This window comes from Salvelinus sp. IW2-2015, unplaced genomic scaffold, assembly GCF_002910315.2.
Source record: "Salvelinus sp. IW2-2015 unplaced genomic scaffold, ASM291031v2 Un_scaffold1055, whole genome shotgun sequence".
Taxonomy (NCBI): domain Eukaryota; kingdom Metazoa; phylum Chordata; class Actinopteri; order Salmoniformes; family Salmonidae; genus Salvelinus; species Salvelinus sp. IW2-2015.
The window spans coordinates 149,161-163,563 of record NW_019942708.1 but is presented as its reverse complement, the minus strand read 5'-3'; the positions used below and the strand labels follow the sequence as shown (position 1 = coordinate 163,563).

At 40.6% G+C, this 14,403-nt stretch overlaps 1 protein-coding gene across 1 annotated transcript in view; it reads left to right on the top strand.

Annotated features, from left to right (window-relative positions):
- The first annotated feature begins 532 nt into the window (after nucleotides 1-532).
- The window catches only part of nicn1 (nicolin 1), a 17,780-nt gene continuing 3,909 nt past the window's right edge, over nucleotides 533-14,403 (top strand). Inside the window, 7 exon segments of the mRNA XM_024136924.2 lie at nucleotides 533-651; nucleotides 951-1,034; nucleotides 10,255-10,400; nucleotides 12,025-12,198; nucleotides 13,088-13,174; nucleotides 13,176-13,202; nucleotides 13,397-13,465. Of these exon segments, the coding sequence (XP_023992692.1) occupies nucleotides 10,269-10,400; nucleotides 12,025-12,198; nucleotides 13,088-13,174; nucleotides 13,176-13,202; nucleotides 13,397-13,465 (489 nt within the window). The 5' untranslated portion in view covers nucleotides 533-651; nucleotides 951-1,034; nucleotides 10,255-10,268.

Genomic DNA, 14,403 nt, shown 5'->3' with positions numbered 1-14,403 from the left:
GACCAGAATGTATGATAGTGTACCATCAGAGAGAGATGGGATGAAATAGAGAGAGAGAGAGAGAGAGGGGAAGAACCACATCTAAACAAGCTGAATTCAAACCATGGAGCAATGCTGCCCCCTACCTGTGGTATCTGGGTGCTCATCTAAATACATAGTACATCAATTTCATATTTCCTTCACTCACAGTATAGCCTAATCTGCCCCTAAACTGGCTCTAATTTCTAAGCAAGTGCTATGGATAAATGCTAGGGAAGATGAAAACCCACTGCTGATTGCTGCAGTTTCACACCTGTTACACCTATCATCTAGTCTAGTTATTACCAACCCAAGATGGAGCTCTGCAGGGCCATTTCTCTGTATGTGTATTGAAAACATCGTTGATCAGATATCATTGGCACGTCATGGATACATTTTGCAGTCTCAACTTTGCGATTGATTTAGCCAATTATGGTGACGTCATCCCATATCTCCGTTTTTTTGCTGTGACGCTGTTCCTTTAAATATCTGGAGTCGCCATAGTTACACATTCAGGAAATGGCAAATTCATTGGCAGCATGCCCACTGCTAGTCCCACGGCGACGTCTAGAACTGTTTTTACAGTAATTTCACCGTCTGTAACCAAAGGGAAAACAGTGCACACACAACACAGTAAGCTAGGACATCGACATCTAGCAACCTTTGCTGTTCTATATTGACATCCGAGGGGAAGGAAAACGGTCCAACTGGTTGCTAGCTTGGTGGTTAGCTAGGTACCGCTAACTCCACAATCAGCTGTGAGTAGCTAACTTTAGCTAGCTTGCTAGCGTATGTAGCAAACGTTAGCTGGCGTGTCAGCTTTCTTTACAGTCGCCCTTTTCCTCCCAACCTGTCCCACCCAATAATTATTTATTTGATTGAGCTCAATTCAGTGATCATTGCTATCTGAGTGTTATAAAATTGTCTTCTAGCTTTGCTGCAGCCACACAGACGGGGCTAGTTCGCTGTCCAGGGTGCTGAAGTTGATCATATTTGCTTTGCAGCCATAAACCAAGGTTAGTGTTGTATGATTTTCATAAAGCCATCAAAATGTAAATATCAGTTGAGTTTGGTGATGTTTGAAAAAATGGTGTTCGATTTGATTAGGATCCCCATTAGCCGACGCCAATGGCACAGCTAGTCTTACTAGGGTCTGACACAACATAAAATACATTAAGACTGTACAATTTACATATATTTAGAAGATTAAGTTACACGTACATGACAGTACATACACACAACAAGCAGGTCACATGGGGGGGGGAGGCGTTGTACATGATATGTTATTTTATATTTGAAACCAGGTTTGCTGTTCACTTTGACTATATGAGATGGGAGTTCCATGCAATGATGTACATTAACTACATATTGTTCTGGTCCCGGGGACTGTGAAAAGACCCCTGGTGGCATGTNGGGTAGTATGTGTGTCAGTGCTGTGTGTGAGTTGACTATGCAAACAATTAAGAATTTCTAGCACATTACTGTTTCTTATAAAGACAAGAAGGGATGCAGTCAGTCTTTACTCAACTCAAGAGAGACTAGAATACACGGTGTTAATATTAGCCCTCTGATTACAATGCTTCACGAGGTCCTTCTTTGCAGCACTTAACTATATGACTGGACAATAATCAAGATAAGATAAAACTAGAACCTGCAGGAGTGTGATGTCAAAAAACCAGAGCATATTTTTTATCACGGACAGACCTCTCCCCATCTTTACAACCATTGAATCTCTATGTTTTGACCATGGCAGTTGTGAGTGCCCTTCTCTATAAGCATGCTGAAAGTCTGTTGTTAATTTGTTTACAGAGAAATAGCATTGTATTTGGTCAAACACCATTTTTTCCCCAACAGTTTCCTAAGAGCTGGCAGCAAGCTGATAGGTCTGCTGTTAGAACCAGTAAAGGCCGCTTTACCACTCTTTGGTAGTGGAATGACTTTGGCTTCTCCCCAGGGCTGAGGACAAAGGCTTTCCTCTAGGCTCAGATTATAGCCACTCCTATCTGTCATATCTTTAGAGTCAGCTACCATCCTCAGTAGCTTTCCATCTAAGTTGTCAATGCCAGGAGGTTTGTCTTTATTGATCAATAACAATCATTTCCCCACCTCTCCCACACTAACTTGACAAAATTCAAACAAAAAATGCTTTTCTTTCATTACTTATTTTGCTATCCATGAATACGACGGCTTAATGTTCGTTGTTGGCATTTCCTGCCTACGTTTGCCCACTTTGCCAGTGAAGTAATCTTTACAATTATTGCCAACATCAAATGGTCTTGTGATGAATAAGCCAACTGATTTGATGAAAGATGGAGTTGAATTTGTCTTTCTGCCCAATAATTTCAGTTAAAGTACTTCCATCATTCTTTATATCATTGATCTTGGCTTCATAATACAGTTTCTTCTTCTTTTTGTTGAGTTTAGTCACATAACTTCTCAATTTGCGGTAAGTCAACCAGTCAGATGTGCAGCCAGACTTATTAGCCACTTCCTTTTGCCCATCTCTTTCAACCATACCGTTTTTCAATTCCTCATCAATCCATGGAGCCTTTACAGTTCTAACAGTTAGTTTCTTAACAGGTGCATGTTTAGCAATAATTGGAAGAAGCAATTCAATAAATAAATAATGTGAAGCGTCTGGATGCTCCTCATTGATCACATCATTTACATTTACATTTACATTTAAGTCATTTAGCAGACGCTCTTATCCAGAGCGACTTACAAATTTGTTCAGACCAACAATCATTTTTAACATCATCCACATAAGAGTCATATCAGATCTCTTATACACTATTTCAGGGCCAGCTTCGGAAACTTTGGCTTTTCTGGATATAGTCACTATATTGTGATCACTGCATCCAATGGGTACGGATAGAGCTTATGAACAAAGCTGTAAAAATGTGATCAATACATGTAGATGATCTTGGTTCTGTAGTGTTTGTAAACACACTGGTAGGTTGATTAATAACCTGAACCAGATAACAGACACTGGCTACAGTTAGAAGCGTCCTCTTGAGTGGACAGCTTAATGAAAACCAGTCAATATTCAGGTCCCCAAGAAAGTAGACCTCTCTGTTTACATCACATACACTGTCAATCATTTCACACACATTATTGAGATACTGACTGTTAGCACTTGGTGGCCTATAGCAACACCCCCAAAATAATAGGCTTTAGATGAGGCCGGTGAACCTACAACCACAACACTTCAATAACACGTGACATAAGAGCTTTTCTAAGCATTACAGAGATATGGCTCTGAATATATACAGCAACACCTCCCCCATAAGCATTCCTGTCTCTTCTATTGAAGTTATGTCCTTGTATTGCTACTGCTGTATCATCTAATGAATGATCTAAGTGAGTCTCAGAAATGGTTAATATATTATCTGATGTTAGCAAGTTAAAGATTTTATGAAGACTATTTCTAAAGCTACATACACAGAGGGGACAAAATATTAGGAACACCTGCTCTTTCCATGAGACAGACTGACCAGGTGAATCCAGGTTAAAGCCGTGATCCCTTATTGATGTCACTTGTTAAATCCACTTAAATCAGTGTAGGCGAAAGGGAGGAGACGGGTTAAAAAAAATGATTTTTAACTCAATATTAGGAATGTGTTATTAGTGCTTTATAAACGTATTATTATTATTATTTAACCCTTTCCTGGGTAGTATATCAAAGATAGACATAATATGGAAAAGTACAAACAATGAAAGTGTGTGTGTGTGTGTGCGCTGCGGGGTTGAAGCTACGACCCCATAGGCTATGCCCTCTCATCCCCTCAAGGCTTTTGGGAGAGAGGGTGGACAATGAGCCTGTCATAGCGGATGTAAGCACGATTCTCCTGCTCAATCATCACATGATATGTTCTGATTTATCTGGAATTCAATTTTATTCAAATAGAAACAGATCTAGTTTCCCCAAATCATCTTTGGGCTGAGTTCATCCTTAGAACTTTCGTAGGAGCATCGTTAAATCTCAGAGTTGTTTCCCAAATCCGTCGTTATTAACGTTGCACTTGAAAAACGGTCGTAATCTAACGTCTGCCTCAGACCACTTTTCCGAACAGTTTACTACGTCGTTAGATGCTTTTAACCACAGGACATCTCCATTAAATATAAAATCACTTTGGTTTATCCGTCTCTCTGTGACCGCCAATAACTTCAGAACAAAGTGGACTACAAATAAAAAGTTACCAATATCTTTGCAATTGATACAAACAATAGACGTATAAAAATATGCTTCAAATGAGATGACTGCATTAAAATAGTAAGCGGTAGCCTAGGCGATAGGCCTATCTCAAACATATTTAAATAGTAAGCGGTAGCCTAGGCGATAGGCCTATTTCAAACATATTTAAATAGTAAGCGGTAGCCTAGGCGATAGGCCTATTTCAAACATATTTAAATAGTAAGCAGTAGCCTAGGCGATAGGCCTATTTCAAACATATTTAAATAGCCTACATTTCATGTTCAACCAACTCAATTCTATTTTGCTACTTGTAGGCTACTGTCTGTAATTTGTTTCTATGTATTTCATGATGTGTAGCCTAACATGCGTACAATGATTTGCCAAATCGGTTATTTTTATTTTTATAGGGAAAGCATTAGAATAAGACCCCTCAATATTTGCAGCCGTAGGTGGTAATACAGTAAGTCCTAAAAGTATTGGGACAATAACACATGTTGTGTTGTTTTGGTTCTGTAGTCCAGCACTTTGGATTTGAAATGATACTATGGCGTTGACGTGCAGACTGTCAACTTTCATTTGAGGGTATTTTCATCCATGTCGGGCGAACCGTTTAGAAATTACAACACTTTTTGTACATAGTCCCCCCCATTTAAGGCCGTTTCAGAAGACCAAAAGTATTGGGACAAATTCACTTATGTGTATTGAAGTAGTGAAAAGTATTTGGTCCCATATTCCTAGCATGCAATGGTTACATCAAGCTGGAGCAAACTTGTTGGATGCATTTGCTGTTTTGTTTTGGTTGTGTTTCAGATTATTTTGTGCACAATAGTAATGAATAGTAAATTATGTATTGGATCATTTTGGAGTCACTGTTATTCTAAATAAGAATAGAATATGTTTATAAAAACTTCTACATTACTGTGGATGCTACCTACCATGATTACAGATAATCCTGAAAGCATTGTGAATGATAATGAGTGAGAAAGTTACAGACACACAAATATCATACCCCCCAAAAATGCTAACCTCCCCTGTCTCAAACACAACATCCTGGGGTGTATTCACTCGGAACCAAACGGAACCAAACTAGGAGGGACCTAAGTACCTGAATGTATCCAATAGAAACTCTCACTTTCGTTGCAAAAGGTTTTATTACAGTAGAAAGAGGAGGAAGGGAAGCGCTACTAAGGTACACAATAGTACATGTTGGTAGACAGGAGGTGCTCTTTGGTAAAAGGGGTGAATTGGTCATCAAAAAGAAAGGAGGACCAAGGCACTCTTCATATAATTCATTCAAATGCCTTTATTAGTATGGCATGTTCAATAGAAACAACGTTTTTAAAAATCCGACGTGTTTCGGCTGCATATCCTTCGTCAGGGAGTCCCAAAAAATAATACAATGTCATCTTTTGAACAGCTTTTCCAATTAGCCCTAATTAGAAGAGGGAGTGGTTACAAAATTGATTGGACACACCTAGTAAGCAATACTATACACATAAAAAAGTGAAATACTGAAGCTATGTTGTCATAAAAATACAACTCCAAGCTAGAAGTATCAGGACATTTAGAAAGGTAGTTCTAACCTTAAATATGACTGGGAGAAGTGTCWAGAATAASAKAGCAATATATTCCATAGTACACTAGAACACAGCAAAACATGAACAACAACAGTCTAAACATAGCTGAGGGCAATTGAGCAAAATGTCCACTAGATGACAGCAAATGGACCCATCACAACCCTACAGGAAGGGGGAGAAATCCATATCTTCATTTAAACCAGGGTACTTAGTGGCCTGTAGTTTGTAAATCCAAAAACTTTCCCTTTGGTTTAACTGTTTAAGATGGTCCCCTTTTCTAATAGAGGCTGGATTGTGATCAATAGCCATAGCTTGTAGGGAGGCAGGGTTGCCATGGTGTAAGGACTTGTAGTGCCTTGCCATGGGGTAGTCTTCATTGCCTACCCGTATGGCGTACTTGTGTTCCGCTAAGCGGTCTTGAAGGCGTCTCTTTGTCCGTCCAATGTAAAACACCTTGCACTGTGGACATTCCAATCTATAGATGACATGAGTGGTTTTGCATTTAATGAAACGTAATACTCCATTTTGGAAGCTGTGTCAACAAAATACTTCTTCTGTGCAATATTTCTGCAATGGTTGCAAAGGTTACATTTAAAAGAGCCCTTGGGTTTGTGGTCAAGCCAAGTTTTTTGAGTCACCCGGAAGATAACTGTGGACTAATTTGTCATTTAGGGTAGGACATCTCTTAAAGCTTATGACTGGTGGCTCAGGAAAGACTTGGCGTAGTAGCGTATCACTTTGGATGATTCCCCAATTATTTTTAATGATTCTTTTAATGTGCTCTGCTTCAGTGCTGTATTTTGTAACAAAATACACTCTCTCTGATGTATCACGAGGCACTTCCCTTCGCAACAAGTTCTCTCTGTCAAGTAATCCAGCCCTTATACCAGCATCTTTCAGGACCTGAGAGCTGTAGCCCCGATTCAAGAAGCGATTCTCCAATTCAGCAGATTTGACACTGTAGTCTGTTTCCTGATCGCAAATTCTGCGGACTCTTTGGAATTGGCCATATGGAATATTCTCTTTTAGCCTTGTGGGGTGAAAGCTGTCTGCCCTCAGAATGGTATTCCCATCTGTAGGCTTCCTAAAGATTGATGTGTGCAAACAACCTTTGTCATTTTTACTAATGTCGAGGTCCAAAAAAATGAATGTTATCCTTGCTGTACAACATAGTTAGTTTAGTGTTAGGGTTAATGCTGTTAAGGTATTGGTGGAAGGAAATAAGTTCATCTTCTGAGCCGGACCAAAACAGGCCAACATCAATATAGCGTCCCCACCATATATTCCGGTCAAAGAAATGTTTATTAGAAGGATCCAAAATGAAGTCATTTTCCCATTTAACCAAGTACAAACCAACGTAGGAAGGGATGTAGCAAGCTCCCATGGCACATCCTTTGACCTGTTTAAAAATACGGTCCTGAAAGATAAAGATGTTATGATTTAGAGTCCATTCAGTCAGTGAGACAATGAATTCTGTAGGAGGCATCTCAGTTTCAGGCCGGGTACTCAAGAAATGGTGCATCGCTGCCAAACCTTGTTSATGRTCAATGGTGGTGTATAGAGACTCCACATCCATTGTGACTAAAAAGGAAGCTGTACCTATATTGTTCAATTCCTTAATTTTGTTCAACACATCTGTGGTATCTTGAAGATAGGCTGGAAGTGACGTCAGGAAAGGCTTAATAATGTAATCAATGTACTTAGAGATGGGTTCTGTCAGACTTTCATTACCACTAATGACTGGTCTGCCTGGGGGATTTTCAAGATTTTTGTGGACTTTTGGAAGAAGGTCAAATACGCAGACTGCCATTGAAAAGAAATTTGAACTCAGTGTCTGAAATGTAGCCATTCTCCTTAGCTTCTGTGAGGATCCCTTTCAATTCAGTTTTAAGGTCCTCTGTGGGGTTGAAGGTAAGAGATTGGTAGAATTCATCATTGTCTAATTGACGGTAGGCTTCTGTCACATATTTGTCTTTACTCCACACTACTGTAGCGCAATCTTTGTCTGCTTTTTTAACCACAATCCGTTAAGTTTTGGACAATGATTCAACTGCATCCCTCTCTGTCTTAGAAAGATTACGTCGTGTTTGGTTGGAGTCAATTTTACCCTTAAAACAGATTCTCCACATCAAAATTCACTTTCTTGGCAAATGTATTTAGTGTGGCATTCTGGACGATGGGACAAAAAGTGGACTTGGGCTTAAAAGGTGTTTTTGAGGGAACAGAAACTGCCTGACCTGAGACACTGGRYTCTGTAGTTGGAGAGATGTTTTGCTTGTACCAYGCCTTCAGAMGTAGATTCCTGTAGAAACGAAATAGGTCAATCTTTGTATTYAATTCATTAGTTGAATATGTGGGGGCAAAGGACAGTCCTTTAGACAATACCCTTATGCAATCATCAGAAAGGGGTTCTCCAGAAATGTTGATCACAGCTGTCACGGCTGTCGTCGGTAGAAGAAGGTGAGGACCAAGGTGCAGCGTGGTAAGTGTTCATGATATTTAATAATAATCAAAACTGAACACTGAATAACAAAACAACAAAGAAACATCCGAAACAGTTCTATCTGGTGCAGACACACAAAGACTGAAAATAACCACCCACAAAACCCAACAGAAAACAGGCTACCTAAATATGGTTCCCAATCAGGGACAACGATTGACAGCTGCCTCTGATTAAGAACCATATCAGGCCAAACACAGAAATAGAAAATCATCGAAAAACTAACATAGACAACCCACCCAACTCATGGCCTGACCATACTAAAACAAAAGACAAAACAAAGGAACTAAGGTCAGAACGTGACAACAGCCTTGTTCTGGTCCTGCTCCGTGTGGTTGGATAGTCTTGATTTCTTCCTCCCCCTCCGTGTTGGCCTCTTCCGCGTCCTCTCCCTCTCTTGTTGAGGAACCTGCGTGACTCTTCCTGATCTAAAAAATCCCGGGAGGAGCTGGCCTCTGAGCGTCTGGGGTGATCCTCATCGTCACTGCTCGTAAAGTTGAAAGAAACAGATCTAGGCTTCCTTCTCTGCGGATGTGATTCTGAATTCTTGTGTGTTGGTTTTCTCCAGGCAAAGACCTTGCCATCTCTATAGTCTACTTCATCTTTTCTACATTTTCTTAGCTTGTCTTGCTTCAATGTCAGAGTGAATGTGTCTACTTTCTCTTCCAAGATCTCATCACATTGTGCTTTGTTAGAATTGTCACTATGTTCTGTGATTTTCAGTTTTACTTCTTCAATTTCTGTTTGGACTACTTGTCTGTCCTTTTTAGATTATTCTATTAGAAGTAGCATTAGGTCAAAAGAACACTTGTTGAGAATAGCCTCCCATTTATCTCTAAATTCAGTTTTACCTTGTGCTCCATTAGCTGGACACTTCATAATACAGAGTCCTCTGGGGATTAGGCCTTTCCTCCAATAGTCAGACAAGGTGATAGAATTGAGGTCAAGTTTGGTATCTTTCTCCATCAGGTGCTGCAACCCTGCCTCACTACAAGCTATGAGTATTGATCATATTCTAGCCTCTATTAGAAAAAGGGACCGTCTTAAACAATTAAACCAAAGGGAACGTTTTTTTTTTTTATTTACAAACTACAGGCCACTAAATACCCTGGTTTAAATGAAGATATGGATTTCTCACCCTTCCTGTAGGGTTGTGATGGGTCCATTTGCTGTCATCTAGTGGACATTTTGCTCAATTGCCCTCTAGCTATGTTTAGACTGTTGTTGTTCATGTTTTGCTGTGTTCTAGTGTACTATGGAATATATTGCTGTGTTATTCTAGACACTTCTCTCAGTCATATTTAAGGTTAGAACTACCTTTCTAAATGTCCTGATACTTCTAGCTTGGAGTTGTATTTTTATGACAACATAGCTTCAGTATTTCACTTTTTAATGTGTATAGTATTGCTTACTAGGTGTGTCCAATCAATTTTGTAACCACTCCCTCTTCTAATTAGGGCTAATTGGAAAAGCTGTTCAAAAGAGGACATTGTATTATTTTTTTGTACTCCCTGACGAAGGCCATGCAGCCGAAACGCGTCGGATTAAAAAAAAACGCTGTTTCTATTGAACATGCCATACTAATAAAGGCATTTGAATTAATTATATGAAGATTGCCTTGGTCCTCCTTTCTTTTTGATGACCGGTTTTATTACAGTGTTTGACTAATGAATACACCCATGATTTCCCTGTTTTTATAGCTTGTCCTCCTCATCGCATCCCTGATTTATATTGTAGTGAATTCAGGGCGGCTAGCCTCGACTGGGAACCCAGGTCCAGTGACTGTCAACCCAACACCTCAGCCGTTACACCAAGAGATCCAAACTTCTTGATGAGGTTGCTAGGTGTTGGATTAAGGTCCCTGCAGTATGCATTGTTGCTTGATTCTGCTGCTGAGTCCTTTCTCAACAGGAGTATTAAAGACTCTGTTGCCTGTACTGATCACATCCCTGATCTTTCAACAGGAGTAGCTAATAATATGAGCCTAAACACCGTCCCCTGTACCGTGAAGCCTACTGTCACCTTGCAGATTGGAGATGCTGAGACTGATTCATCTCGTCCCGGTGTCTATGTCATAGACGTTACACTTCCTATAGGACAGACTGTCAACGTGAGTCAATAAAACCTGACGGTCATTTTACTATTTCTTATTTTTTATACACTGTGTTTTCCTCCACACACTTGGTCAAATGACAGGTAGGCTATGTGAGGTAGGCTATTTTCTTTCAAAGTGAGTCACTTCGTTCGAGGCCGGGCTTTTCTACAACTTTCAAGCTAGACATCATTGCAACTCAACCAGTGTCCACATGCAGTAACATACAGTACAAGTCAAGAGTTTGGACACACCTACTCATTCCATGCTTTTTCCATATTTTTACTATTTTCTACTTTGTAGAATAAAACTATGACATGAAAACTATGAAATAACACATATGGAATCATGTAGTAACCAAAAAAGTGTTCAACAAATCAAAATATATTTTATATTTGAGATTCTTCAAAGTAGCCACCCTTTGCCTTGATTACAACTTTGCACACTCTTAGCATTCTCTCAACCAGATGTATGAGGTAGTCACCTGGAATGCATTTCAATTAACAGGTGTGCCTTGTTAAAAGTACATTTGTGGAACTTATTTCCTTAATATGTTTGAGCCAATCAGTTGTGTTTTGTCAAGATAGGGCTATCTTCTGTATACCACTCCTATTTAGTAAAATACCAAGTCCATATTATGGCAAGAATAGCTCCAAATAAGCAAAGAGAAACAACAATCCATCATTACTTTAATACATGATGGTCAGTCAATCTGGAGAATTTCAAGAACTTTGAAAGTTTCTTCAAGTGCAGTCGCAAAAACCATCAAGCGCTATGATGAAACTGGCTCTCATGAGGACCGCCACAGGAAAGGAAGACCCAGAGTTACCTCCTGCTGCAGAGGATAAGTTCATTAGAGTTACCAGCCTCAGAACAATTTGCCCAAATAAATGCTTCACAGAGTTCGGGTACACATCTCAACATCAACTGTTCAGAGGAGACTGTGTGAATCAGGCCTTCATGGTTGAATTGCTGCAAAGAAACCACTACTAAAGGACCCCAATAAGAAGATTAGACTTGCTTGGGCCAAGAAAAACGAGCAATGGACATTAGACAGGTGGAAATCTGTTCTTTGGTCTGATGAGTCCAAATTTGACATGTAATTAAAATTCAAGGCACACTTAACCAGCATGGCTACCACAGTATTCTGCAGCGATACGCCATCCCATCTGGTTTGCGCTTCGTGGGACTATCATTTTTTTTCAACAGGACAATGACCCAACACACCTCCAGGCTGTGTAAGGGCAGTTTGACCAAGAAGGAGAGTGTTGGAGTGCTGCATCAGATGACCTGGCCTTCACAATCACCACCTCAACCCAATTGAGATGTTTTGGGATAAGTTGGACCACAGAGTGAAGAAAAGCAGCAACAAGTGCTCAGCATATGTGGGAACTCCTTCAAGACTGTTGGAAAAGCATTCCAGGTGAAGCTGGTTGAGAGAATACCAAAGAGTGTGCAAAGCTGTCATCAAGGCAAAGGGTGGCTGATTCCATATGTGTTATTTCATAGTTGTGATGTCTTCAATATTATTCTACAATGTAGAAAATAGTAAAAAAAATAAGAACAACCCTTGAATGGGTAAGTGTGTCCAAACTTTTTTTTCTGTTACTGTACATATAATCTGTGTCTTATTCACTCCTAGATCCAGGAGATCTCCTTTAAGAACTACTACACAGCATTCGTGTCTGTGCGTCTGCTGAGGAGAGACGGGGAGGGGGCCGCTAAATGGACTACATGTCTGAGGAACCACTGTCTGATGCCCAGCCCACATACTGAAGAGGGTTCACAAGACTACTGCTCTGTCTACCGACAACAGGTTAGGGGAGAGAGGGGGGGAGAGGGGTGAGGGGAGGGAGGGATAGATGGGGGGAGGGGGAGGGAGAGAGAGCGAAGAGGGAGAGGGAGAGAGAGGTTGAGGGAGAAAGAAAGAGAGGGTGGGGGAGGGGAGGGTGGGTGGTTTAATATAAAGGTGGTAAAGGTCATATAAGAACGGAAGGAGGGTGGGTGAAGAAGTATAGCAGAACAGGTCAAGACATTAGGAGGTATATTCTGATGATGGCTTTATTTGTACTGTACATCTGGCTAAAATATTCATCACCAAATGCTCCTGAGCCATTTCATATGGAATCTTAAGAAACCTTGATGTGATGTGAGTAACACAAAAGCCAATGCATTCACATTCTGTAAATGTATCTTGCTTTTTAAAATAAGCATCACAGCTCAAGTTTGCTTAGTTTTTGGTAATTGATCTTGGAGGTAAACCAAATTATAGTTTGGCTACTTCAAGTAGCAAATAAGCTCATTTACATAATTTGTGGAGGCCATATTTCCTGATTGGTTCAGTATGGGTGTTAGATGTGGAAGTCATACTTCCTGATTGGTTCAGTATGGGTGTTAGATGTGGAAGTCATACTTCTGATGGTTCAGTATGGGTGTTAGATGTGGAAGTCATACTTCCTGATTGGTTCAGTATGGGTGTTAGATGTGGAAGTCATACTTCCTGATTGGTTCAGTATGGGTGTTAGATGTGGAAGTCATACTTCCTGATTGGTTCAGTATGGGTGTTAGATGTGGAAGTCATACTTCCTGATTGTTTCAGTATGGGTGTTAGATGTGGAAGTCATACTTCCTGATTGGTTCAGTATGGGTGTTAGTGTGGAAGCCATATTTCCTGATTGGTTCAGTATGTGGTTTATGGTTGTTAGATGCTGATTGAACCAGACAATGTGACTTCAGTGAGACTGATCCTACGACAGCCTTCATCAGCCTGGTTGAATTTCAACGTGGAGGAACATCAAAATACACCCCTGTTTGAATGAGGTAAGTCACTTAAACATGTATAGAGGGTTGTACTGTATGATCAAATAGAAAGAAACCACAATCATTGTTGCCTCTGATCAGCGGCCTGCAGCATAAACTGGCTAAGGTTTGGGGGTGTACTGAGTAGTGGAGTTGAGAAACACTGCCATGAAGATGTTTCCACAATTTAAGTACATCCATTCACTCTTCTTCAGGATTCAGAGTGGGACATTCCTGATTGGTTGTCAGACCTCACACAGGTGGACCAACTGTGTGATTTACAGGTAAGGCTCTTATCAACCAGTTGGTTCTCTTCAATAGAACTATCAGCCCTTATAGACTGTTTCCAGTGTTCTAACTCCTACACCCCTTAGGTATCTCTCATAGTCCAGTATCATTTCCCCCTTAGGTATCCCTCGTAGTCCATGTACATTTCCCCCCTTAGGTATCCCTCGTAGTCCAGTATCATTTCCCCCTTAGGTATCCCTCGTAGTCCAGTATCATTTCATCCTTAGGTATCCCTCGTAGTCCAGGATAATTTCCCCCCTTAGGTATCCCTCGTAGTCCAGTATCATTTCCCCCTTAGGTATCCCTCGTGTCCGTATCATTTTCACCTTAGGTATCCCTCGTAGTCCAGTATCATTTCCCCCTTAGGTAATCCCTCGTAATCCAGTATCATTTCCCCCTTAGGTATCCCTCGTAGTCCAGTATCATTTCCCCCTTAGGTATCCCTCGTTAGTCCAGGATAATTTCCCCTTAGGTATCCCTCGTAGTCCAGTATCATTTCCCCTTTAGGTATCCCTCGTAGTCCAGTATCATTTCCCCCTTAGGTATCCCTCATAGTCCAGTATCATTTCCCCTTAGGTATCTCTCGTAGTCCAGTATCATTTCCCCCTTAGGTATCCCTCGTAGTCCAGTATCATTTCCCCCTTAGGTATCCCTCGTAGTCCAGTATCATTTCCCCCTTAGGTATCCCTCGTAATCCAGTATCATTTCCCTTTAAGGTATCCCTCGTAGTCCAGTATCATTTTCACCTTAGGTATCCCTCGTAGTCCAGGATCATTTCCCCCTTAGGTATCCCTCGTAGTCCAGTATCATTTCCCCCTTAGGTATCCCTCGTAGTCCAGTATCATTTCCCCCTTGGTATCCCTCGTAGTCCAGGATCATTTCCCCTTAGGTATCCCTCGTAGTCCAGGATAATTTCCCCCTTAGGTATTCCCTC